The 27,726-nt window shown below is 52.4% G+C and overlaps 1 protein-coding gene across 3 annotated transcripts; it reads left to right on the top strand.

The window, feature by feature from the left end:
- Positions 1-26,907, top strand: lrch4 (leucine-rich repeats and calponin homology (CH) domain containing 4). Of its 3 annotated transcripts, XM_062449186.1 has the most exons (19): positions 1-401; positions 15,981-16,125; positions 16,364-16,493; positions 16,911-17,016; positions 17,387-17,633; positions 18,066-18,162; positions 18,348-18,456; positions 19,011-19,111; positions 19,236-19,285; positions 20,599-20,763; positions 21,141-21,206; positions 21,409-21,463; positions 21,566-21,629; positions 21,723-21,824; positions 21,920-22,017; positions 22,159-22,296; positions 22,448-22,525; positions 26,066-26,232; positions 26,277-26,907. In XM_062449186.1, exons 1-19 carry the CDS (start codon positions 230-232, stop codon positions 26,281-26,283), a joined length of 2,097 nt encoding a protein of 698 aa, XP_062305170.1. In that variant the 5' UTR covers positions 1-229; the 3' UTR covers positions 26,284-26,907. The 3 variants fall into 3 exon arrangements, with proteins under 3 accessions (XP_062305170.1, XP_062305171.1, XP_062305169.1); XM_062449187.1 differs by having other exon boundaries at positions 26,066-26,907; XM_062449185.1 differs by lacking the exons at positions 26,066-26,232; positions 26,277-26,907 and adding an exon at positions 22,996-25,403.
- Positions 26,908-27,726: the final 819 nt, after the last annotated feature.

Raw genomic sequence — 27,726 nt, 5'->3', positions numbered from 1 at the left:
CGATGCTGCACCCCTCCCGAAGATTGACAGCTAGTACCGCTTTCTCGTGGTGTGAGCGTGGAGAGTCGTGTTCGTAGTGAAATAAGAGAATTACCTCGCCTTTGTCGGATTTATTGTCGTACTTTTTAGGTTGTCTATCGGGGGGACACCATTTGGAAGTTGTCTCTAAGGGCATGAAAGTAGAGAGAAGGCTTCAAAGAAAGTAACAAAGGAGGTATATCTATATTACATGGCTGCTGGGGATGGTGCCCAGCTGCCGGCGACAATAGCGGCCAGCCGGAGCGTGGAGAAGGCGCTCGAGGAGGCTGCTGCGAGCGGGGCTCTGAACTTGTCGAACCGTAAATTGAAGGAATTTCCCAGAACTGCCAGGAACCATGATTTATCAGATATTACTTATGCAGGTGAGTTGCTGTTTTTTCTTTTGTTGCCCCAAACAATGTGGTCAATTCAACACACAATAGCAGTCCACGAAGAAGCAGAATGGGCTGTCTTTTGTTTGTTGTCACCTGCTTTGCTTCCTCGAACGGTACATCCTGTGTTAACAGCTAGCTAGATACGGCATCAAACGTCCATGAGCAGGTTCTGGCCTCAACATGTATATTCTTTGAACACGTAGAACTAGGAAATGTACCTACACCCGAAACACAATATTTGATCAGTTAAATTATAATTGACAAACTTTGTTGTATCTTGTTTGCTTTCCGCAAGTTTTTGCCTTCTCTTCCTGTTAGTGACAAGTCTTTGTTTTGTAAATTATTTCAGAACATCTTGGCAACCCTTTTAGAAAAAACATACTAGTTTAGCGTTTGTTGGAGTGACTGCGCATTATCAATACTATCTCCCTAGATGACAACCTTGCTGAGTTTTCGATAATTGTCTAAAATGGGCAGTAAAATGCGTGCGGTTGAAAGTGTGGATTAGCAGAAGTAACTGGGCCTCGCTTTGTTGAAAGAGGATTAGCCAATCCAGGTTGTTGAAATCAATCTAGCTAGCAAGAGCTAGCTCTCGGTGCACCGATAATTATGACCATCTGCTGAAAGGTCCAAGCCCTGTTCTGGTGAGGACTGGAGAGCAGGCCTTGAAAACACACACACATACACACACACACAGCTGGCGCCCAAGCTGGCAAGCAGTACTGGATATTGAAGTGATTGATGCATCCAATTTCTCACGAAACACTATCTCGATGTGCAAATGTTTTTTAAAGGGAGGTTAATCTCTGTATAAACCAAGATAAAGTATGGCAAGCTGATATACTAACGTTTGTTTTTGTTAATGGTGTTCAGAGTGCTTTCTGTCAACTCAACCACCTTTTTGATGTGAGATTGTTTACATTTAGTCATGGAAAAGGCTGTTCTACCTTTTGTCCCACACACATTTTAGTCTGAGTGTCATCAGCATGCATTTGAACCTGATAACATCCTGCTCTACTCTAAAGCATAGGCCTACCTTGTACGTGCACATTTGAGATAATACCATACTTTCAGTTTCAATAGGTGTCTGCTTCTCCTGCTACCACACACACACATACCACTTTCCTGTCTAGTCGCACTAGGGCACAGTGGTCCTGTCCTCATGTAAAAGCTGGAGTCGGCATCTTCTGGTTCAAACTATTGTTTTGCTGCATGTGCAAACATGTAGGCCTACGTGTGTTCTGCAGCAAGATGACTTGGCTAATTTACTGAACCGACGAGAAATATGAGCGCTGTCCTGGCCTGTGCACTAGGTAAGCTTTACCAAGTATGGTTTTCCTCATGAACCGTTTCAGATTTGATTTAGCAAACACCTTAAGTGTTGAGCGATGGTGCCACCATCTTTGGAGAAACCTGTGGAAATCTACAGAGAATTCACCACAGGTTCCAAAGCTTTGATGTAGCAGAAATGGTGGAATCTGTCTTTAGCAGAATCTTGGCGTGAGGGAGAGAAAGCCCTATGGTATTTATGATAACAGTAGCTCTCTCTCTCCCTTCTTTCTCCCTCTCCCGTGCTCCGTTCTGGAGGAACTTCCTGTCAGGAAGGTCAGAGGTTCACACACACACACACCCACACACACCCCTTGGCTCGACCGGAGAAGGGTTCTGCCAGTAAGCACAGTCGCGCCCCAGTGAACAAAGCCCAGCTGTGTGCATCTCTCCTGCCTCGGCCCTCTCAAAACAGACCCCCAAAACTATGACCACCAGGCCATGACTGTTCAGTGGCATGTTGTGGTTTAATATAACCAGTGTTTCTAGCCCCCCCAAGACTAGGATGACATTGAAGAACAAAGAGGGGGGAGGAATGATATTGAGAAAGCTTGTGTGTGTGTGGGGGGGGGGGGGGGGCAGTGTAGTTATGAGTTATTTTCTGTTGTTGTTACTTTCCACTGTCCCCCACTGCTCTGGGGAACATGTTGGTGCTGGGGGAAGGAGGGAGAAAGGGTGTGCGCAAAGTTAATAAATAAGCCTGCTTGTTTTTTTTTGCTTCTCAGACCTCCACTCATATGACCTCCTGGGGCGCTTGGAGACAAGAGCTTCTTGTAGAGAGAAAGAGGGGAACAGAGAGAGAGAGGGAGAGAGAGAGGAGGGGGGATACTGGGGAGCTAAGAGACACACCTCATACCACAACTAATCACCCTAGCAGCTGAGATATAAAATAATGAATGGGGGGGAGGGGGTGGTGGCTTGTGTCACTGCTTGCATTGTCATCCTGTTCCCGTAAAAGGGGTTTCATCACTTGAGCTGGAATCCCCTCTCCCTCCCTCCCTCCCTCCCTCCCTCCCTCCCTCCCTCCCTCCCTCCCTCCCTCCCTCCCTCCCTCCCTCCCTCCCTCCCTCCCTCCCTCCCTCTCTCTCTGCTGTCTCTCTCTCTTCCCCCTCTCTGTCTCCCCCTCTCTCTCTTCCCCCCTCTCTTTCTCTTTGTTACCCCGTTGCATTGTCTGAGTCATGCTTTTTATGTGACTGTTTCTCTCTCTCCCCTCCCGTCCCCTGAGCCTGTGAGTCCACCTCTCTTTTCCCCCCTTCCTGTTCTGTCCTTCTCTCTTTCGCTCCCTAACTGTCTCGCTCTCCTTCGCCCATTCTCTTACAGTTCGCCCATTCTCTCTCTTATAGCTCTTACGATTATCTGTGCTTCTGTTTACTATCTGTTATATGTGCACTGCTCTCTGTGCTGCCTAGGATTATCTGGACTACTATGCCTCTACACTGTGGTTCTGTCTCGATGCACGGGCTCATGAGTTTTTACATTTTCCAATAAAATCAATCCTTTCGGTCAATCCGTCTCGTCCAAAGTGATGTGCTGTCTACATGCTGGCGCAGAAGGGGAATCTAGGCTTTATTCTGCCAGTAGTTGGCCTTCTAGGTAGATATCTAGGCCAAGAGACACCATTGAACTCCATTTGCATGCAATTCCAAATTAAGAGGGCCTGTGTGTGATATGTGATACTCATATCTCTCTCTCTCTCACTCTCACTCTCACTCATACTCATACGATGTGTGTGCGTGTGATTCGTTTTAGAGACCCAGACTGTTCTAGTGTTCCGGTTCCATGACTGCTGATAGCCCGTACACTGCAAGCTGTTGTCATGGGAACCGTGCCCACATGGAGGTGTGTGAACGCACATTAACATTCCAGGAGATGTACAAACGCCTGCAAGTAATGCTTCCCTGTCCAAAACAATTAAACTACTTATAGCATTTCCCATCAGCGTTCGAAGACAGCTCTTAAAAGGCATGCTGGGGAGCACCGGACTAGTGTAATGGCAAATTATGCAGATGGTGTTTTTAAAAGGTTGTGTTCATTTCCCTCGTCCAAATATTTCCTTTCATCTTAGGCCTGTGTGAGTAATGATGATTCACCGCCCATTGAAAACAACTTGGTTAATAGGCCTCTATTTACTGTTGGCTCGGCTTTTTTCCAATGGGCAAACTAGAATGTCTCTTAGTATGTTTCCTGGAAACTTCTTCCTTATTGGAGGTTTCATCAACGTTATTGATGACCCCAAGCAGACGACTCAAAGTCCCTTCTAGAAGCAACGCTCACGTGATTTGTTTCTCGCTTGCCCTCTCTTTTCTATGTCACACCGGTGCCAGGACATTGAAGTCCAGTCTCTCCGTCGCCATGGCCATTGAAAGTACTGTCACTTACATTTACATTTAGTCATTTAGCAGACGCTCTTATCCAGAGCGACTTACAGTAAGTACAGGGACATTCCCCCCGAGGCAAGTAGGGTGAAGTGCCTTGCCCAAGGACACAACGTCAGTTGGCATGACCGGGAATCGAACTGGCAACCTTCAAGTCCAAGTTCTCCACTTCTCCCTCCCTCACCTCATTTGGTTTCCCAGTCCTGGCCTAAAACTGTTTACCAAAGTCGTGTGGTGTTCCAGACCCCACAGACTAGAAAGACTTTGTAGCCCTGCTGGAATTCAGCCCCCCGTTTTTCACTTCCTTTGAAAACTGAGATTCGCTGGTTCAAACTATTTCGGAGCTTTTAATGATGTTGCGCAAGAGTCTCTGCTTGTTTTGAGCTTGCTGTGAACTCTGTGTGGTGTCTGTGTAGTGGGGGGTTGGGGGGTGTGTGTTGTGCTCACTGTGTGTGGGTGTGTGTACTGCAACATGTACTCTGTGTGTGTCAGTTGTTTGCATCTGTTCTATGTCACTTTGAGTGCACGTGTGCGCGCATTCCGAGGCTGTGTGTGTGTGCGCGCCTGCCTCGCTCTTCTAGGAGCACTCCCCTCCCCCCCCCCCCCTCCGCGCAGCCCTCCACCCTCCTGCGGATGTGGTCTGCTCTGCTCGTTTAGTTTTCTCACTCTCTCGCACACTTCTGCTTTCTGCCCGGCGCGGTTGTGCGTCTCTCCGTTCCTGCCTCGCGCACTCTGTCACTGTCTGCACTGTTCACTGTCTCTCTGAGTGCGTGGGTGTGGACAGTATTTCTACACTCACCCCCCCCCCCTCCCCTCTCTTCTTCCCTCTCTCACACTCCCTCACTCCCTCTGTCTGTTTTTCTGGCTTCTCCCTCACCCGCCCTCTCTCTCTCTGTCTCTCTCTCCCTCTCCCTCTAAGCCCTGTTGGTGTACTCTCTATCAGAGCAGATGGTGAAGGGAATCCCTCTTGCTCCCCTGGGAGAAAGGAGAAAAAGAGCGAGGGAAGGGAAGGAGACCTGCGCACCACAACAGCCTCTCCATTTCACCGGGAGCCTCGAAACCCCACAGAAACAGAGCGAGAACTCACCGTCGTACCAAACGGCCTGCTACTTTAGCCTAGCTCGTAAACATCCCCATAAAACCTCATCACTCCCTCACTTAGCGTCTCTTGTGTGCTGTAGCCCAGCAGGGTTGCCAGGTTTTGGAAAAAGGTCACCACCCTCTGTTTGGCAACCGGAGATAATGGTGCACCCTGGGCTCCTCTCTGACTCACAACCAGAATTCAGGGTTGTGTGGCAACCGGCAGTCCAAACATGGCATTCTGACTGCTCTCCGGGCGTTGTGTGTGTGTGTGTGTCTGGGCCCGCACACCTCAGGGACTTTAGGAGAGGGAGTCAAAAGAACAGACAGTCTGTTACTAGCTAGTCACCGACTTTTTGTGCTGACTCCCTGACATGTCCTGAGCATAGGCTGTCACAAACGATGTGTGGTTGTGGGTTAGGGTTAGCAAACCCAGTTGTCACGTATTAACCCGTTCAAACACAGTCTGCCTCAACATAGCCGATTGAACAAGACAGCCAAACAACTTACTCTAGTTCGGAGAGCCTGCTGCTGTACAGTTGATAAATGCTGTGACCTCACATTACCTTTTTCAGAATGTGTCAATACGCCCTGTCCATTCTCTTTACAAGCCTGTAGCCTACATTATTGAGATTGGATTCCCAGCGTCCCTGCAGGCCTCTCAACTAACCATTAGGTAATAACCCTATCAGAGGGCCCGGCCAGACGCCGGCCTGCGTCTGTCAGCGCCCCGTGTGGAGCGCTAGAAGAGCGTATGTAAATAAGATCATGGCGTCAGTCCACCCCAGGTCTGTTTGGTTGGTGAATAATGAAAGCGGGCTCTGCTCGTGTGTGTGTGTGTGTCGTGTCTTATGTAACAGAGAACCATTAGCTCCTGGGGTGTTGACTTTGGTGTGTCCAGATGGTTGATTCACTGGGACCCACTCGACATTAGGGAGTCTGCAGGGGGCCGGGTCTGGTCGGGCTTGAGAGAGAGAGCGACAGACAGAGAGAGAGAGCGACAGACAGAGAGAGAGAGCGACAGACAGAGAGAGAGAGCGACAGACAGAGAGAGAGAGCGACAGACAGAGAGAGAGCGACAGACAGAGAGAGAGCGACAGACAGAGAGAGCAAGAGCGACAGACAGAGAGAGCAAGAGCGACAGACAGAGAGAGCGACAGACAGAGAGAGCGAGAGCGACAGACAGAGAGAGCGAGAGCGACAGACAGAGAGAGAGAGAGATAGAGAGCGACAGCGACAGCGAGAGCGACAGAGACAGAGAGAGAGCATGTGTCGGTTGTGGAGAGCAAGGGTTGCATGTGTTTACGCGTGTCTGTGTGCCATATGTGTCCTTTGGTGTGTGTAGAGGGTGGAAGTGTGTGTGTGTGTAGAGGGTGGGTGTGTGTGTAGAGGGTGGAAGTGTGTGTGTGTGTGTGTGTGTGTAGAGGGTGGAAGTGTGTGTGTGTGTGTAGAGGGTGGAAGTGTGTGTGTGTGTAGAGGGTGGAAGTGTGTGTGTGTGTAGAGGGTGGAAGTGGGTGTGTGTGTGTGTGTGTGTAGAGGGTGGAAGTGGGTGTGTGTGTAGAGGGTGGAAGTGGGTGTGTGTGTGTGTGTGTGTAGAGGGTGGAAGTGTGTGTGTGTGTGTGTGTGTGTAGAGGGTGGAAGTGTGTGTGTGTGTAGAGGGTGGAAGTGTGTGTGTGTGTAGAGGGTGGAAGTGGGTGTGTGTGTGTGTGTGTGTGTGTGTAGAGGGTGGAAGTGGGTGTGTGTGTGTGCGAGAGCAACAGCCCCCGACACAGCAGCCCCAGTGGCTTAGCCCAGTCAGACAGAACATTGAGGATTACAAGCAGCCACTGCCAGGATAATGAATTCACTTCAGTGTTCATCAAACTCCACCGATCCCTCGCACTGGAACACTCTCTCTTTAACTAGACTTACATGGAAACTGAGTCAAGGTTCTGTGACCTTACAGTTTGGGCCTTGCATCTGTTTTCCACTGAACCAGAACTTGAACCGCAGGGCTAAACCACACCATCAGAGACCGCCCCGGCTCTCCACAACAGTTTGTGGATTGTAATGAAGTCACTCATTTCATCAGCCGGCGCCCCCTTCAGCATCTCGCCAAGCCAGTTGCTATAGCAATCGAAGGACTTTCACACTCTCCGCGCAGACGTCCATCTGTCGGTCACATTCTTCTCTCTCCGGCGGCGGGAGCACTGTTCCGTTGGCGGGGGTGAAACCCTCTCACACAGCGTGTGATGGTTCCCAAATACAGGATGTGTTGACGACTAACGGGGCCAAATCCTCCTGGGTCGCTTTGCTTTGATCATCTATCTCTGTTCTCTCATGACTGTGGTTATGCTTGTGATCTTCGTGGAATATATCATTTTCTTTCTGCATGACGCGCAGTTCCTCAAACTCTTAACAGCTAGATGTACACGCTTGGACAAAAGTCACATGAGCAACGGTGACTTGAATCATCTGTCTGGCACACAGTGCTAGTAGCTAGGATCTAGGTTAGTTCCTGCTTCCCCCTCTCTCTGGTGTGGTGTAGCCAATCACCCTTTTGCATGGCAGAACTGAGGGCCTTTGCATATGGCAGCTAAAACAAGCCAAGGAGAGGAAGGACGGAGGAAGGAGTGGTAAAGTGAAACAGGCGAAAGAGAGAAAGGGACTGAACAAATGAGGGGAGGGGGAGGGTGATGTGGGGGAAGGAGAGGGGATGAAAGGGGAGGGTAGAGAGGAGGAGGGGTGCAGGTTTGCAAAGAGGGAGAGTTGGATGCCGAGGTTGAGAGTTTGGAAGCTTTAAATCCCCAAGTTTGACCCCGGCTGCACCACGACTGCCGACTCAGTGAGGTCAACCTGACTGGGATTAGCTCGGCTCCCCGCAGGGTCCCTGTCACCCTGCGGGGATGGGTGGATGACCGTGCACAATGAGACACGCACACATGCTTGGAAATGACGCACGGCTCACTGGGCTGAGGCCCACACGCAGCAGCCCCGGTTCAATTCCGGCTCTTTCCGCGTCCGTCTTCCCCGCTCTTTCTCCCGTAAACTTCCTGTCTGTCTCGAACTGTCGCTGTCCAGAAAGGGCCAAAAAAAGAGAGAGCTGAAATGACACGTGCTGAGGGTGTCAGTCGCTCACTTACTCACTCACACGCAGATTCAAGGACATTTCCCCTTGTGCAAATCGACTACTATTACTTACCAGCATGCATTTGCATACTCCTACGACAGGCTATCACCCGAGTCTACCCCGTCCACGCCAGCCATGGCCTCACCAGTACTTGCTATACACACTGCAGGGTTTCCCGCAGAAAATGTTTTAGTTAAGTTGGTAGGGTGTGGTTTGCCGTCAGACCGGGGGGGGGAGGGGGGATTAGTTTGTGTGATAGACTAATGCTATATATATTTTTGACGACGTAGTTAAGGCGGCAGGCGTGTGTTGCTAAGGCGGCCGCCTTAACTGAAAAGTGCTGCGGGAAACCCTGCACTGAGACCTGAGTGTGCAATGCTGTCACACCGCCGGGACAGGAAGTTACAGCGCCACATCCTGTTTGGTAAAAGCACCTCGCATGGGGAGGTTTCTGAACGTCCGTGTTGTCGTTGGCAACGCTTAACACACGAGAGGTAAACACCAGCTGAGGAGATGGATCTCTCTCTGTATCTCTGTCACTCACTCGCACACACACACACACACACACACACACACACACACTGTTGGAGAAAAGGAGTCGGAGGACTCCGGTAGGTTTGGCAGAAGGGGATTGTTGAAATGACAGTGATTCTACATGATGATAGTCATCGCCCCCCAGACACTTCAACCCATGGGGCGACTCCTCTCTAACGATCACCTATTAGCAGGGAATATTTTACACCCCCCATTTTGTTTCGTGCAGCCATTTGTAAGACGGTCACTTTAGCCCGAGCGGAAGCGGTGAGAAGGACTGTGGACTGGCGGCCCTCCCACACCCCGAGCGGGCGTCAGGAGATCTCAGAGCTCGTCCCCTAGCCCTCCCCCGGCCTGAAGGATTCAGACCTGTCACCAACTGTCGAGTCATCCTCCTCCTCTCCCCGGTTCTGTTGTGTTTGGGCAAGCCTAGCCTGTTGTGTTCTGCCCCTTTTTCCTCCTCCTCCTCCCTCTTTCTTTTTTCGTGCCTTTTGTCCGTGCCCTCGCACTGGCATTATCTCAGCTCTGTTGTTGTTCAGTCCCTCCCTCCCTCCCCTCTTTCTCCCATCCCCCCCCCGTGTCAAATAAGTACCTGATCTGTCTCCAAGTGTAACTCACAGACACACACACACAGATCCTCACACACACAGTGAGGCCCTAGCTCTCCCATTTCTCTTGGGTTTCAGGGTCGTGCTGAGGCCTGAGGAGTGTGAAGTTTCTTGGCGACGGGACTGAGAGTAAATCTCCCCTGCTCCGCGCATTTGGACTCCAACGCGGTTTCTGCTCTATCATGACCAGGCCAGACACACACACACACACACACACACACACACACACACACACACACACACAGAGCTGAGCTGCACAGTGAGACTGGGAGAGTGAGTTCTTCAGCTCTGAGGCCTCTCGACGCACTAATCAGCTTTGAGTAGTCATCCACCTGTCCGTTTTTGAGAGCAGAGCAGAGACACGTCTGAAAGTAGAAGGTGGGCTCTCTCTCTCTCAGAATATTTTTTTTCAGGACAGACCATGTCTCGAGTTCTCTCTCTTGCCCTCCCCACCCCCCCTCGCCTCTCTCTCTCTCTCCCCAGCCCCTGTCCTTCTATCTGCGGATCAGCTGCAGAAATCTCGTCACGAATCTCAGCTGTTGCGTGCTCCCCCAGCCCGGGCCCCGCAGTCTTTCTCTCCTCTTCAGTCCCAGAAGCAGCCCCACACCGCTTCACACTGCTTCACACTGCTTCACACTGCTTCACACTGCTTCACACCGCTTCACACCGCTTCACACCGCTTCACACCGCTTCACACTGCTTCACAACGCTTCACAGCCTTCACTCCCTCCATTAGCGTTGTCGTACGCAGTCCTGCTGATACAGAAACCACAAACAAAGACACACACACTCACACACACTCTCTCAGCGGTGCCATGCTTGAGAGGCGATGACACACACACACACCTGTGTGTGTGTGTGAGCCCTGGCCACGGCCCGGCCGGGTCGACAGCCGTGCCAACCGAGGGGAGGGTGTATTCGCCATGGCGACTAATTATCCCAACGAGCATCATAAGGGAGTGGAGTGCGGCTCCTCATGCATGAGCAGCCCTGAGCCCGACAATCAACTTAACGGATGCCTGTCCATAGCACCCTGCGCTTAAAACGGCTTCCTCAAATAGATTATCCGCTAATGTGCTTTGACAGCAACGGGAAACTTAGTCCCAAACAAAGCGCAGGCTTTTAAAGAGGAACACGGGGGTTTTAAGAGGGCTTCAGCCAGATCAAAGCATCGAGGATAGTGGACGTGTGCGCGTCTTCCGACACCTAGCGTGCGAGCCATTAGCCCTCGGGAGTAGCCTTAGCACGTCGGTTAAAAACACCCCCGTCGCACCGCAAAATGTGATCGCCCGGGTTTGTTTTGCCTACATCTATGGGACAGTTGAGGATGGCCCCGGCTGGTTGTTTAAAGAGCGCAGGTTACCTCAGGCTTGGCGGTGTATCCATCTGAACATGAGGGCTGTTTTGAAGCTGTAACTCGATCCCTGTGGTCTCGTTCTCTTATCTTCTCCCCTGAGGAATTCCACTGTTGTTTTGGTAACCCAACCTTGGTTGCGGTGTGTGTGTGTGTATGGAAAGGGGGGTGGGGGGGGGGGGTGGAGGTTATAGGAGCTTCTAGGGACACATTCAGTGATGTCAGGTCCCTGGAATCCTTCTGTGTTCCCTACACACCGTAACCCCTCATTTAACACAGAGGACTATGTCATTAGGTAATTGTGTAATTATCCCTTGTTGGATGAAAGAGCTCAATAAGAAAGATGATTATAGAAATGGCAATGGTTAAGGTTGTTCTGCGTTATACAGGTCGGCAATAAGAGGAAGGTGTGTGTGTGCGTTATGCTCTTGCTCGTTTGTCACCCTTTGTCTTAGAAGTCGCCAGATCAGCATGGTCTCCATGGTTACCCATTGGGGGTCAGGAAAGGTCAGCTAAGCATCGAAGGTGCCTTTATGGATTTGTCTGTTCAGGCATGAGGAGTTAAGCGCTAGCCTGTGTGGGTGACGCATGTGCCATGTGTGTACGTGTGTGTGTGTGTACATCAGGATTAGAGGACGTTCAAGTGTGTTTGGCTCAGCTGAGTCACACTGATACTCAGTGACCGGCTCTTTCCATAGACGGCGGTTCTGTTTTGGACACACTCAGAACAGATAACCGATTCATTCTATCTTAGTCGGGAACTTGACTCTTCTCAATGTAGAGTCTATGTCTCCAGCTGGATCCCATCCAGTCATGTATGAGATCTGGGATTTCTTAGAGGAAAGTCGAGAGGAAGTGTGTATTTCAGGAGTATCGATGGTTATACCGAACGTCGCAGTTACCGTATTGTTTAGGTCTTTTATTTTGTTGGACGTTGGCTGGGTTGCACTGTGTCCGATCTCAGATCCCTTTCCTCACATTTCAGGCTCCGTGTGTGTGTGTGTGTGTGTTTGTTTTCGACTCGAAGACAAAGTGTGTTTCCAAACACTTCCTCGCCAAGTCAAACAGGCGGACAAAAGAAGGCTGTGCCTCCGTGTGAGAGCTGGAGGACTGGCCCAGCGATGGGGACTGGGAGGAGGTGTGGGGAGGCGGGGGTGGAGAGGATGGGTGGGGAGGCGGGGGTGGAGAGGATGGGTGGGGAGGCGGGGGTGGAGAGGATGGGTGGGGAGGCGGGGGTGGAGAGGATGGGTGGGGAGGCGGGGGTGGAGAGGATGGGTGGGGAGGCGGGGGTGGAGAGGATGGGTGGGGAGGCGGGGGTGGAGAGGATGGGTGGGGAGGCGGGGGTGGAGAGGATGGGTGGGGAGGCGGGGGTGGAGAGGATGGGTGGGGAGGCGGGGGTGGAGAGGATGGGTGGGGAGGCGGGGGTGGAGAGGATGGGTGGGGAGGCGGGGGTGGAGAGGATGGGTGGGGAGGCGGGGGTGGAGAGGATGGGTGGGGAGGCGGGGGTGGAGAGGATGGGTGGGGAGGCGGGGGTGGAGAGGATGGGTGGGGAGGCGGGGGTGGAGAGGATGGGTGGGGAGGCGGGGGTGGAGAGGATGGGTGGGGGGGAGGGGGTGGAGAGGATGGGTGGGGAGGCGGGGGTGGAGAGGATGGGTGGGGAGGCGGGGGTGGAGAGGATGGGTGGGGGGGAGGGGGTGGAGAGGATGGGTGGGGGGGAGGGGGTGGAGAGGATGGGTGGGGAGGCGGGGGTGGAGAGGATGGGTGGGGGGGAGGGGGTGGAGAGGATGGGTGGGGGGGAGGGGGTGGAGAGGATGGGTGGGGAGGCGGGGGTGGAGAGGATGGGTGGGGGGGAGGGGGTGGAGAGGATGGGTGGGGAGGCGGGGGTGGAGAGGATGGGTGGGGAGGCGGGGGTGGAGAGGATGGGTGGGGGGGAGGGGGTGGAGAGGATGGGTGGGGGGGAGGGGGTGGAGAGGATGGGTGGGGGGGAGGGGGTGGAGAGGATGGGTGGGGGGGAGGGGGTGGAGAGGATGGGTGGGGGGGAGGGGGTGGAGAGGATGGGTGGGGAGGCGGGGGTGGAGAGGATGGGTGGGGGGGAGGGGGTGGAGAGGATGGGTGGGGAGGCGGGGGTGGAGAGGATGGGTGGGGGGGAGGGGGTGGAGAGGATGGGTGGGGGGGAGGGGGTGGAGAGGATGGGTGGGGAGGCGGGGGTGGAGAGGATGGGTGGGGAGGCGGGGGTGGAGAGGATGGGTGGGGAGGCGGGGGTGGAGAGGATGGGTGGGGGGGCGGGGGTGGAGAAGATGGGTGGGGGGGAGGGGGTGGAGAGGATGGGTGGGGAGGCGGGGGTGGAGAGGATGGGTGGGGGGGAGGGGGTGGAGAGGATGGGTGGGGAGGCGGGGGTGGAGAGGATGGGTGGGGAGGCGGGGGTGGAGAGGATGGGTGGGGAGGCGGGGGTGGAGAGGATGGGTGGGGAGGCGGGGGTGGAGAGGATGGGTGGGGGGGAGGGGGTGGAGAGGATGGGTGGGGAGGCGGGGGTGGAGAGGATGGGTGGGGAGGCGGGGGTGGAGAGGATGGGTGGGGAGGCGGGGGTGGAGAGGATGGGTGGGGAGGCGGGGGTGGAGAGGATGGGTGGGGGGGAGGGGGTGGAGAGGATGGGTGGGGGGGAGGGGGTGGAGAGGATGGGTGGGGAGGCGGGGGTGGAGAGGATGGGTGGGGAGGCGGGGGTGGAGAAGATGGGTGGGGGGGAGGGGGTGGAGAGGATGGGTGGGGAGGCGGGGGTGGAGAGGATGGGTGGGGGGGAGGGGGTTAAAGGAGAGGGGGGGGAGGGTAAAGGGGAGGGGAATGGAGCGGAGAGGAATGAGGGAAGAGGAGTCGTCTTTTCGGCTGAAGGGCGAGAGAGCACACAGGATTACCCCCCTCACAGCCACACACACACAATCTATTCCTCCCTAACCCCTCGACCCATCACACACACCTCCCCTCACACCCTGTCCCATTGTTCAGCTAGCTCTCTCTGGCTATACGATAGGACAATGGAGCTGGGAAGACTGAGCCCATGGGCTTGTGTGCTACTGTACACACACCCTCTCTGCTTGCATAGCTACTGCAGACACACACAAGCACTCAAACCCCATTGTGTGGCCATGCATGCATCCATAGCTATTGAATTCACACACACTTTCAAAATAAGTCCTTGCTCCACACACACACACACACACACACACACTGACACAGTGCACTCGGCTTCTGTGTGGACCACCAGATCGCACACACCCAAACCCAAATTCTGGTTATGCTGGAATGTTGGCACGCACACACACACACTCTGTGCCGCTCTGTTTATCGGTGCATATGAACATTCTCCTGGCAGCAGAAGATAATGAAACACCTTTTTATTAAAGCCAGTAGCCCTGGAACATTCACACCCACAACACCAGACCAGACTACACCAGACCAGACTACACCGGACCGGACTACACCGGACTGGACTACACCGGACCGGACTACACCGGACCACACCGGACCGGACCACACCGGACCAGACTACACTACACCAGACCGGACCACACCGGACCGGACCACACCGGACCAGACTACACTACACCAGACAGGACTACACCAGACAGGACTACACCAGACAGGACTACACCAGAGCAGAGCCTTACATAGACATGGAGGCCATTCTATCTGAACGCTCCACTTCACCACCACCATTCTAATCCATCTGCTCCATCACCCACCCTCCCTGGTCGTCTGCAGCTATGTTGGCTGCATATCGCTGGCTTCAAGAAGACAGAACGGAGGAAAGGGTGTGTGTGTGTGTGTGTGGTTGGTGGTGGATGAAGTAGTGGTAGGTGGTGGAATTTCTCTTTTTCTGTCGTGGCTGCATGCACACACACAGATCTCAGACACACAATCACAGTCAACACACACACACACTCGCACGCCCTGTGTTGACGGGGTCAGGAGATATTTCTGGAGAGGGGACGAGATGCTAATTACAGGGCCTCCACGGAGCGCGCTCAGTGCGACCCAGGAACGCACCACTGTCATTACAAGGAAAGGGGGAAGACTGGCCACAGGGGAGGAGGGAGAGAGAGAGGGAGGGAGGGAAGTGCTGACAGAGGGAAAGAAGGAGAGGGGGAGGATGGAGCAGGCCGAGGAAAAGGAAAAAAAAAGGAAAAGCCACAAAACGACATTAAAGGTGCAACGAGGTGGGGCGTGAAGCGTGAGCGTCATCAGTGTTGGAGTGGACTGGGGGAGGGGCAGAGGGAAAAGAGAGGGGGTCCGAAAAAATAAAGAGAAAAGAAGAAAGGATAAAAGACAGGTAGAGGGAGAGAAAGGAGGCTAGCGATGGAGGGAGACCGGGAGGAAGGGAGGATGACCCGTGTGAACCTGCACGAGTTCTTTCAGCAAGGTGGCCTAGATCAACCAGGAAATGATTCAGGACAAAGGGGGGGGGGGGGGGGGTTATTTATAGGGAAAGCCTGGAAATGTCTGCGGTCGGAAATAGACTTGGTTTGGCTGGCCCGGATCTGTCTCTGTAATCTGTGTTCTTTTGTGTCTTTTTTTGGTCAGCGTTGATCATTCCGTTTTCTTTCCCTGCGTACACATTCATATTGTATGAGAGAACCGAAAACAACCGAGGGCCAAGTTATGATTTTCACTGGCGTTGCCTGAGAGTGTGTGTGTGTGTGTGTGTGTGTGTGTGTGTGTGTGTGTGTGTGTGTGTGTGTGTGTGTGTGTGTGTGTGTGTGTGTGTGTGTGTGTGTGTGTGTGTGTGTGTGTGTGTGTGTGTGTGTGTGTGTGTGTGTGTGTGTGTGTGTGTGTGTGTGTGTGTGTGTGTGTGTGTGTGTGTGTGTGTGTGTGTGTGTGTGTGTGTGTGTGTGTGTGTGTGGGGGATGGAAGACAAGCACAGAAAGAGAGACTCAGAGACAGAGAGGGAGAGAGAGTGACCGGCTACAGGTCAGGACAAGCCTAGTGTGTGTGGCTGTGCTGTGTGTGCTCCATGCATGAGTCATCCATCCAGGACCCTAGGACAATGGAAGTGAATAATGACTGTGAGCTTTTGTCTAAATCCCCTAATCGGATCCCTCGTACGCTACACGACCGGTCGGATCATTCCTGCCACAGCGGTGTGATCGGATGTGATGGTCTGACATGATCGTCCCTGTGTTCCAGACCTTTCCAAGAACCGACTGTGCGAGCTGCCGGAGGAGCTGTGCCAGTTCATCTCCTTGGAGACGCTCAGCCTGTACCACAACTGTGCCCGCTCTCTCACCCCCAGCCTGGGTCACCTACAAGCCCTGACCTACCTCAACCTCAGGTAACACACACACAGATATATACACACACACACAGCTTGTGTCACCTACAAGCCCTGACCTACCTCAACCTCAGGTAACACACACACGGATATATACACACACACACACAGCTTGTGTCACCTACAAGCCCTGACCTACCTCATCCTCAGGTAACACACACACAAACACAGACATATGTCACCTACAAGCCCTCATCGACGTCATCCGAAGCTAACCTCAGGTGTGTGTGTCCTCCAGTCGTAACCTGCTCTCCAGCCTGCCTCTGTCGGTGTGTGAGCTGCCCCTTCTGAGGGTGCTCATCGTCAGCAACAACAAGCTGTCCTCCCTGCCGGCCTCCATACACACCCTTACACACCTCCGGCAGCTGGTACGTTCCCCTACACGCACACACACACACACACACACACACGCCTACATCGTGGCTGTGTTCTGCCCCAGACCAACTGGTCTCAGGTTACGGGTGGAGTTGGGTTCTCCCTGGACTCTTTATCCTCTCGCTCTCTCGCTCTCGCTCTCTCTCTCGCTCTCTCTCTCCTCCACCCTCTCGCTCTCTCTCCTCCACCCTCTCGCTCTCTCTCTCTCTCTCCTCCACCCTCACCCCCCGTCTTTCTCCCTCCCTGTACGTTTCACTTCCTGTAACCTATTAGAGGTAGTTTCTCTGGGTTTTAAAGTACCTTTTTGAAATGTTTGCTTCCCCTTTTTTGTTGGTCTCACCCGTAATCCTCTCCTCTTCTCCTTGACCCCCGCCCCCCTCTCTCCTGGTGGACGCCCCCCCCTCCCTCAGGATGTGAGCTGTAACGAGCTGCAGTCTCTGCCGGTGGAGCTGGGACAGCTGGAGTGTCTGAGAGACCTCAACCTGAGGAGGAACCAGCTGACCAAGCTGCCCCAAGGTACGCCCCCCTACACACACACACACACACACTGTGTACACACACACGTACTGTGGGGTGCACATCTGCACTGACACACACTGTACACACACGTACTATACACACCTGAACTCTCTCACACACGTACACATATTGTAGACGCACACACACCAGCACTCTCTTCAACTGTGACCCTGGAACGACCCCTCCCCCCCCCCCTCTCCAGCTGAAGCAGTATCCTGCTTGCTTCAGCCTGCAGCGACAGCCTTGCATTCAAACTGATTTCACCTCACACGGTCCAGTTTAGAGTCCAGTAGCAGGCAGTGCTCTCAACAGCCCGCTCAGCGACTCAAACCAGCCCTTCTCTCCCCCCCCCCCCCCCCCCCCCCAGAGCTGTCGGAGCTGCCGCTGGTGCGCCTCGATGTGTCGTGCAACCGCGTGTCCCACGTGCCCGTGTGCTACCGCCACCTGCGCCACCTGCAGAGCATCACCCTGGACAACAACCCCCTGCAGCAGCCGCCCGCGCAGATCTGCTCCAAGGGCAAGTACCACATCTTCAAGTACCTCAACATGGAGGCCTGCAGGAGGAGCCAGGAGGACATGGAGCGGGCCCTGCGGCCCACCCACTTCAAAAGCTGGTGAGAGACCGGGGGGAGGGGGAAGGGATGGACGGAGGGTGGGTGGAGAGAGGGGCCGGAGGGGTGGAGGAGAAAGGGGGGGGGGGATAGTGGAGGGCTGGCAGGAAGAGAGCGTGGAGCGGGAGGGATGGATGGGGGGGGGGGGGGGAGGAGTCATGGATGGATTGATGAGGAGGGAAGGCAGGAAATCAGAGGACATATGGGAGGATGTTCTGGGAAAGCGGAATATAAAACTGGAATGAAAAGTTGTTTTGGAAAATCCCCTCCCCACCCCAGTGGGTCTAGAACGGTGACGAGCAATGAACCTCACAAGGCCTTATCAGTTCTCAGAAGGAGCCTCTCCTGTGAGTGTGTGTGTACTTGGTGTGTATTTCTAATGTGGATTTGTCCTTGATGTGCGTTTCCTGACGTGTGTGTGTGTGTCTCTTTCAGTCTGTCAGAGCAGGAGCTGTTTACAGGCCCGTATGGAGGTCTGGACTCTGGCTTCAACAGCGTGGACAGCGGAAGCAAGAGATGGTCAGGGAACGAGGTGAGTGTGTGTGTTTGGGTGAGTGTAGTGTGTTTGGGTGTGTGTGTGTTTGGGTGAGTGTAGTGTGTTTGGGTGAGTGTAGTGTGTTTGGGTGAGTGTGCTTTGGTTGATCTCAACTCGGCATATCTCTCCAAGTGCTGCATGTGTCTCTCTGACGTCTCTCTCTCCCGTGGTTGCGTCACCAGTCTGCAGATGACTTCTCGGAGCGATCCGTCCGCTTGGCCGAGCTCACCAGAGACCACCGCAACCTGGAGGAGGAGGTGGAGGAGGACTGCTCTCTGGAGAACCATGCAGGTGAGGGGCACACACACACACAACCTCACATTAGATGTAATGAGGGGCTGTGTGCTTTCAGAGCTAGCTCCCCAGGGTCATAAATCTCTCTCATATCCTCCCTGCCTCATCCTTTAATAAAGGGTGCACTGTTTGAATACACTCCCTAACATTCCTCTCTGTTATTGGTCTGTCTGCAATATCTCCTCTCTCTCTCTCTCTCTCTCTCTCTCTCCGCTACCCTCCCCCTGTCTATCTCTCCCTCTTTTCTCTCCTCCTACCGTCTCTCCCTTTCTCCCTTCTTTGGCCTTCCTCCTCCTCCTCTGTCCTTGTCCTCCGTTCTGCCGATCTCCTCCTCCCCCCTTCTTCATCCCCCTCTCCTCCTCCTCCCCCCTTCTTCATCCCCCTCTCCTCCTCCTCCCCCCTTCTTCATCCCCCTCTCCTCCTCCTCCCCCCTTCTTCATCCCCCTCTCCTCCTCCCCCCTTCTTCATCCCCCTCTCCTCCTCCTCCCCCCTTCTTCATCCCCCTCTCCTCCTCCTCCCCCCTTCTTCATCCCCCTCTCCTCACTCTGCAGTCAACGGCGAGGCGGAGCAGGTGGACTTCATCGACAGCAGTGTGACGGAGGAGGAGGGCGGGATGGCGCCGCCCACCCCACCGCTCACAGCGCCCCCGCAGGTACGGAGGCCTCGCTACAGTCTCAGTGTGTCTCATCTGCCCCCGATGTTTAAATACTGTGCGGTTTCTGGGTTGAGTAGGTCGACTGCTTGACTTGTGTGCTCTGTTTTTGTTGTGCTCCCAGGAAAGGAACGAAAAAGGTTCGCCTTCCACAACCGACTCCTCGATATGCAGGTAAGGCACGGGGGGTTAGGGTTAGCCACCCGGCCTCCAAATGGTTCCCCTGCATCATTCAGAATGCACCCTCAGCCAAACGCCAGGGACTGTTTGTGTGAGCGGCGTGCGCGTCGGTGCGGACCAGCCTTCACTTCCCCGTTTCCGCGAGCGTTTCGGTTGGACGCTCAGCAGTTTGGCGGTTGCGGCGTTCGAAACCCATCAGCTCACACGCGCACACACCGAGTCTATGTCCAGTCAGTGCTGTAGAGTGGAATAAGATACTTTGTTGGTTTTATGTACGTACACTATATACTCTGTATCTCTCTCTCCCTCTATCAGTCCCTCAGCCGTCTGTGCAAGGTCAGATTCCTGGGTGTTTGAGGAGCTGGGAAAAGTCAACAGAGTGCAGTTCCCACTACACACAGCGATCCAGTCCTCCACTGACGCCACCCTCACCCTAACCATGGAAAACATTTACTCTTATGCACTAACCCTACACACTGCCACTCTGAACCTGCATGTGTAGTAGCACTCAAGTCTTCCAAACGTGTGGTCTTTCAGGGGGAAACAAGAAAAATGAGAGAGAAATGGTATTTAACTGTGTGAGGCTATTCACATATGCCGACGCAAAGCAAACAACGTCAAACCAAACGCGTGTTCCCCTCTACCTCCTCCCCTTCTCCGCTGCCCCCGGGGCTCTGTACCCGGAACGTCCGTCTCCAGACCAATGGTCAATGTTGTGTCAGGCAGTGTGAAGGGCTCCCATTTCCAGCCGCCTCACGCGATCACATGACCAAAGCCCACTCTCGCGGCCATGTGACCAACGCCCCCCCCCCCCCCCCCCGGACACCGCAGAGCGCCTGAACGCTCAGACACGATAGGTCTGGGGCGCCTCGCCGCGCGTCATGGTTCCCTGTTCGTGTAAAGCTGAATGGGAGCGATCTTGAGTTTGTTGACCCTGTACTCATGTTTCCCACACCGCGAGTCAGCTCCCTTTTAAGCAGATGAATGCCCCTGCGAAGTCAACAGAGTCATCATTCATTTATATGAATAGGGATTGGTATAGGCCAGCATTCAAGCGTTTGACTGCACATCAAATTGATGTACATCGCGTCATTTTTGGAAATCCTTTGCATTCTTCTCTCCTCCCATCTCTCCCCGTCGCTTCCCCTCTCGCTCTGTCTCTCCCCTCTCTCTCCTCTCTGTCTCTCCTCTCTGTCTGTCTCTCCTCTCTGTCTCTCTCTCCCCGTTGCTTCCCCTCTCTGTCTCTGTCTCTTTGTCTGTCTCTCTCTCTGTCTCTCTCTCTCTGTCTCCCCCCCCCCCCCCCCCAGGACTGGTGTGGAGATGGGGGCGGAGTCCCTGTCGTGGTCCAGCTCCTCCCCGTCCCCCTCCAGCCCCACCCTGGGAGAGGAGAGGAGGAAGCCAGGCACCCTGCTCATCTGGCAGGAGAGAGAACGAGCCCAGCAGCAGCAGAGAGAGAGGGCCAAGGACAGCAGGTGAAGAGGGAGGACAAGGGAGGGAGGACAGGGAGGGAGGACAAGGGAGGGAGGACAGGGAGGGAGGACAAGGGAGGGAGGACAGGTAAAGATGGAGGTGATGGAAGGCGACATCTTCGCAAGAGAGAGAGGGTTCCGGCGAATATCCTTGATGTAGTGTAAAGCAAGCTGGTGGCCCTCCAGTGTGTGAGCCAGGGGGGATATTTGAGCAGCAGGGAACACTTGGTGAAACCCGGTGACGTGGTGAACTAGAACAGCCATGTTGGACACTGCAGTGGCCCCTGTGGCATCTCTCTGTAGGAGCAGGGTTACTGGCAGGCAGCCCCCAGTGATCATGTCCCATATCTAACCAGAAGTTTCGAAACTTGCCCTTGCAGTCTGAAGACGGCAGGCAAAACAGGAAGTCATGTGGCGACGCCGTCGCAGACAGGAAGTTGCACAGGGTAAGGCCATTTACATCACGAGGGGTTCCAGGCAGAGAGCGAGAGAGAGATCTGAGCAAAATGCTCCTAATGGATATGAACCGTTCAGTGTTTATTTCCTTTCCCTGAGTGCTCTCCTTGGCAGAAGACGCTGGGTGAAAGCTTTTAGTGACGGGGTTAGAGCTCCTGTGATGAGCAATGTGCTGTCTTTGTCTCCATCTAGTGGTGGATCGCCAGAGAACCACCACTCCCACAACGGCCTACGACAACGATGTGCGGTGAGTCCCAGGAGTGCCCCCCCCCCGTGTGTGTGTGTGATGCATGTTCATGATGTATGTACGTGTGTGTGTGTCATGGATGCATTTTCTTCTTCTTCACAGAGTGCAGACCAGGTGCCCTCATTGGCTCATGGGCCCTCGATCCAGCGTTCCGTTAGCAGACCAGGTAAAGCGCGAGCGCGCACACACACACACACACACACACACTCAAACGCACTTCCTTAGATGCAAGTCAACACGGTGTGTGTGTTCCTGTCAGACGTTCCGTCCACACCCAAGGCATCGTCTCCGCCAGGCCACGCCCACAAACCCAACAGCTTCCTGTTCCGGGCTTCCTCCCGCTGCAGTGTCAAGACGTCTGGTACGCCTACAACACACACACACACACACGCACCATGAATGCCTTGACTCATTGTTATACAGTTACAGTACACAGCCTCTCTCTCTTCCTGTCAGGGTCTGTTCACAGTCTGGTGGAGGCTGGGCGGAGTGAGTCTCGCTCCACGCTGCGGTCCCCCAGAGAAGAGAGACCGGATATCGTCCAGCTGCGCAAGGTACCGCCCGACGCCCCCCTCGCTCTGACGTACTCACCACCCCGTTCACACCAGCCTCTGTGGTCTCACTTGGAGGTCTCTCTCTCTTTTTACCTCTCTCACTCACTGTCTCCATATCTCTATATGTCTCTCTCTCCCCAGACTCTGGAGTCAAGGTTGAAGACCACCCTACCTGAAGACCTAGGGGAAGCGTTGTCCAATGGCACGATCCTGTGCCAGCTGGTCAATCAAGTGCGGCCGCGCGCCGTCTCCATCATCCACATCCCATCTCCGGCAGTGGTGAGCCAATCACAGCCCCCGACACTTTTTTGAGCATGGATGATTTAAGAGAGAACTGTTTTTTTTTCTCACCATGGGTCGTGACGTGACTGTTTCTTTACCTTTTCTCTCTCTCTCTTTCTCCCTCCCCCTTTTAATCCCTCCTCCCCAGCCCAAGCTGAGCACCGCCAAGTGTCGCCTCAACATTGAGAACTTCCTTGCTGCCTGTCGGAAACTGGGGGTCCCGGAGGTAAGATCCATACCTCACCCCACGCCTTTCTCTCACTCTCTCCCTCTACCTTCACCTTTTGTGTAACCCATTCCATCAGCAGGTTTGTGTTGTCCAAGCCCCGCTGTTACCAGTCAGTCAACTATGTATGTTACTGTAATGTTGCCACGACGGGTGTTTAGCCATCTTCTGTGTTCTAGCAGTTTTGGGCGTTCCGTGCTTTAAGCTCATTGTTTGTCTGTCTCTCTCTTCTGCTATTCATCTTTTTGCTCACTTTTCTTCCTCTCCTCTCTCCGTCCTTTTGTTTTCTGCCATCTTGTTTCTTTTCCTTTCTGCCCTTTCTCACCCCCTCTCTATCCTCCCTTCTGTTTCACGCTCTCCACTCCCTCTGTCTCTCTTTCCTCCATTCTGTTTCACGCTCTCCCCTCAACCCCACCCCCCCTCTCTCTCTCCATTTCCTCTCAACCACCCCCCCCCCCTCTCTCCCTCAGATGGAGGTGTGTGTGTGCTCTGACGTGTTGTTCTGTAAGCTGCCCGCCGTGCTGCGCTGCGTGGCCGCCCTGCTGGCCGTGCAGGGGGAGGCGGGGGGGGCGGAGGGCCCCGGCAGAGCCCCCCTGGACCCCCGCGGCCGCTCCTCCTCGCTGTTCTCCACGGGCTTCCTGCTGTTCTACGGCCTGACCATGGCCCTGCTCTACACACTCTACTACCACCTCACTGCATAGACGGCGGGGTGTGTGTGTGTGTGTGTGTTTGCACACTGTCTGACGTTAGCACACTGACTGACCCCTGATGTGAATCGGACCCCTGAATCTGAGGTTTAGGACCCCCCCCACCACAAACACACACACTAACAAGCCTCAGATACATTCACATTGCACACACACTTGCAGCTGCTCTTGTAGCATGTGGCATGCAGAGAGTTAGACACACACACACACACACAGACACGCAGAATTCAGTCCCTTCAGCCCTTAAGTCTACAGCTGCTCTCGGAACCGTGTGTGTGAGTACAGTACACACAACACAACACACTCTGCCCACACACTCCACATCACAGCACAGTGTGTGCTGATGCAACACAGCTGCTCTCTAAGGCCACAACACGGAGCAGGAGGGTCTTAAACAGAAACCACTTTTAAGTCGACGTGCCCTTTCAAGTAATCTACTCTCTTGGCACAGTCAAGGCACATAAATATAAATTAAGAGCCTCTCTTCTCTCCTTATATGGCAGTAAATGTAAAGGAATAGCGTATATGTAGGTAAACGCCTCGATTGATAGGCCTGCATGGAGTCATAACCATAAGGAAGTTGGAGTGGACTTTCCCCCCACGTCTGCCTTAGGCCAGCCTAGCCTTCAACACTGACGCCCAGCATGCCTTCATGCTCAACTCATCTGCAGAGGGAAGCGAAGCAGAAAAGAACTGTGAATGTGATTTAAAGTCGTCGTTGTCCCCCCCCCCCCCCCCGAGATACTGTAGTACGAACACGCACGTAGTTACCACAGTAAGGAACACGCATGTGTGAAAAGACCGATTTTTGACCCAGAGTAGCTAAAGGAGCTGAAAGCATTTGGAATGGTTCTCGTGCCGACCACATGTAGGCAGGTGAGAAACCAGTGCCTGTCGTTATCGACTGACAAACCACCACTAAAGACTTGTTCATTTGTCTGTCTGCAATGTTGACTGTGACCAGTGGGGGGTGGTGTTGCACCACAGTCACCCCCCTGTATGTTGACGGTACAGGATCTTCATGAAGCTTACGTGTGTATAGATTTGTGGCGAGCTTCTTTTTGCTGTTGCTTTTTCTTTCGTCGGTCCCTCCGGAGACCAGCGGCTTAATGTGCTTTGTGTTTGTATAAATGTAAACAGCGAATTAAGTTATTTGGGTTATTTTTATTTATTTTGATCAAGTTTTTGTTTTAGTTTTCCGCTACAGTGCTTGGTGAAAGAGAAGTCGTCTTGCAGAGTCCTTAAGCTAATACAAGTGAACAGGGTTAGTTTGCCTTTTAATGAACTGAACGGCTAATAACTTGAAACAAGGAGGCAACTCGTATGGCACACACAGCTTTTACATTTCCAATCAATAAGCAATTGACTGGTAGTGTGTGAAATAGTAAACGCCCGATTGTCTTATTGATTTGAACGTTTCCCAGAAGCCACTTGGGATAGCACACCTGGGGGAAGCATGCCCTTGGGAAATTGAGTTCTAGTGCATAATGAGGTCTCAGCTCGTTTGCCAGCACAGGCCGTGTCGTTGCTTCTGCTCTGGGGGGAGAGGGAAGGCATTCGACACAGAGCAGGGTGAACCTTTGTCTTACACACTTCATTTATTTGTATTAAAATTGGATTATATTTTTGTAAAAAACGTACTGGATGTCATTGGCGGTTTGCGCCGATTTCTTCCCCCGTGTCCACACCTTATATTTGAGGTGCGGCTAAACACAGATTCTACCACTAGTGGTCATGACCCTCATAATAGTTACACATGTTGACACTAGGGCTCTTTTACCTTACATAGAGGCAGGAAAGAGCGGCCATCTTGTTGAGGTCAATGTCTTCTCACACCTATACTGTATTTAAAGAGTCACAGCCCTTGTCTATCTTGTCTGTTACACCAATTCAACACATTAACACTTGGCAATGAATTTGCAATAATGTTTCAACCAAAATGTACGTTTCATAGAAAAACTAATGTTTAAGAAAGATCCACATTTCCGCTTTAGAATGGAGTTCTCTTCTTAAGGATGTAAACCGAATGGAAAGACTTGTATTTTGTAATATTTATACGATGCCTATGTATTTAATAAGACAACAAATTAGTTTATATAAGACAAATCTATATGTAAAGGTTTTTCCCCCCGTTGTAAAGAAATTATTAAAAAAAAGCAACATTGAACATGTTCAGTGTCCACGCCTGTCTTTTATGTCTGCTTTTCCTGCGACGTACGTTATCAATGGTTGTTCCCAAGCCTTGCTTCTCGACCCCTCAGCCCCTCAGCCTTGGGACAACTTGCTGTACCTCCGAGCCGATGGCGAACAGACACACATGCCCACACTGTGGTCTGACTGAGGGGGTGTGGGGTTGAGAAACACTGTGTGGATCCAAAGAGCTTCTCACTATGCCTTCTGCTCTGCGCTTGAAACTCTGCTGTGTCCCTCCAGTACCACGTTCTCCACAGTCTGATGGCTGTTCCTCCCGGGAGAAGGTGAGTTTGTACACTGTGGGGACCTGCTAAGGTGACTGACCTGGAGGCACCCTGCATGCTTACGTTGGTGCTAAATAAAACCTCTTTCTTCCCTTTTACGTATGTCCTCCTCCCACAACGTATGGGGTAATGCATAGACGTTTTAGTATTGTGTAGAAGTACAGCTGCACCAAGTACAGCACTGTATATATTTCAGTATGTGCTTATATTCTGAAGTCACTGACTTGCACAGGGATTTAAAGGGTTGCATGCTCACATCACTAAACGTATAGCAGCATGAGTGTGTACTTACATTTGCCCTTATGAGTCTGTATGTTTCTCACATACAGACACTAACTTCCCCCCTCCCCCACCAGGATAACCTGTGTTCCCCCCAGCTGATCCTGGAGGAGGAGGGTTTGACTCGGATAGCCCAAACCGTCCAGGCCCTGGTGGAGCTCCCTGTGTCAGGACCCCGCCGCTCCTCCCGCCAGGAGACCACAGGGCTGACCCAACCACAGCCTGATCAAAACCCAACCACAGCCTGATCAAAACCCAACCACAGCCTGATCAAAACCCAACCACAACCCTATAGAAATCCATTTTCTAGAAACAGAGTTATCCAGGCAGCACCCAGTAGTGTTTTCATTTCCATGTATTGTTAAGTCGTTTTTATGGTATTGTTCGGGTAACTGTTACTTTTTATAGCATCCGATGTGACGGTGTATGTACAGTGACTGTACAATCCATAGGCCTACAGCGATATTGACAGTGTCATTGAAACAGTGAGCTTCCATATAAAAACAAAAACATGACATTTCAACAACTGCTTTTTGTGAAATTACATTTGCACTAGTATCTTTGCAACATTTGTCAATTGCAGCAATCAAGCCAATTACAATATCTGTATTTGTTATTCTTACTAGTGAAAAAATGTATTATTCATATATCTATACTTAAATAGATGTAAATTAGGGGTGGGGAAAAAAATCGATTCACATATGAATCGATTCAGTCTTTTAGCGGTTCACATCGATTCACACATTTCAAGCATGTAAGCATGTATTGAACCAAAATTGGATTAAAAATTGAAAAATCAATTATCGTTAATCAATTTATCAAATCGTGAGATACCAAAAGATTCCCACCCCTAATAGACGGTAAACTGTACATTTCTGTTTAATATTTAATCGTGTTGCAGAAATAAATGCGTCTATTCAAGAAAAGTCTACTTATCGTCACTGTATTTCGTGAACGAGTTATTAGAAATCCTTCAGCAAACTTTCACTTGTTTTGTAAGTATGATTATAAGGCAGAGTATTTGTTTTTTAACTTGGCATTGGCAGAAACTAAACATACATTGTCCTTTGGCATTTAGTAGTGTCATAAAGGCAATCCTGCTTGCAGGAACCCTCTGTGGCTCATTGGATAAGCATGTGTACCATCGAGTCTACTGCCAAACACAGTACCCCACTACCCCTGGTTCAAATCTCGCTCAAACCAATTGATAATTCATTTAACTGATATCAGTTAAGTAATATATATGTTATTACACCCCAACTGCAGTCAGAAAACCAGAAGAAAGCAGGGTTCCCCTGTTAGCTCACTGGGTTAGTGTGCGTGCTCTGCACACTAACCCAGTACCGCAACAGCCTGGGTTCAAATCCAGCCTTCACCCTTTTTCGTTTCCTGCGAATCACATCAGCCTACAAAGCAGATATTATGAATATTAAATGTTATAATACATCACATTCAAGTATTTTACATTTTTCCATTTGTATATAAGCTAAGCCTCCTGTCAATAAAACAACAGAGACCGAACCAGTCCATGGATTAGTTACTGTTCAATAAAGGCCATTTAAAGACCATTTCCATGGAACAATTTTCTCCATATTTCAGAGGCAGTCTGAGTGGGTGCCAAGCATCCTCAGGTTACCTTTCTCTCACATTTCCCCTCTGATGAGACTCAACAGAAAAAGAGGCCAGTTCACTGTATTAATCAGCCCTGACTTTAATCAAGAACCAATTACCACCGGCG

Source organism: Osmerus eperlanus, chromosome 23, assembly GCF_963692335.1.
Source record: "Osmerus eperlanus chromosome 23, fOsmEpe2.1, whole genome shotgun sequence".
Taxonomy (NCBI): Eukaryota; Metazoa; Chordata; class Actinopteri; order Osmeriformes; family Osmeridae; genus Osmerus; species Osmerus eperlanus.
The sequence above is the reverse complement of the archived record's forward strand: the minus strand, read 5'-3'. Positions and strand labels throughout refer to the sequence as shown.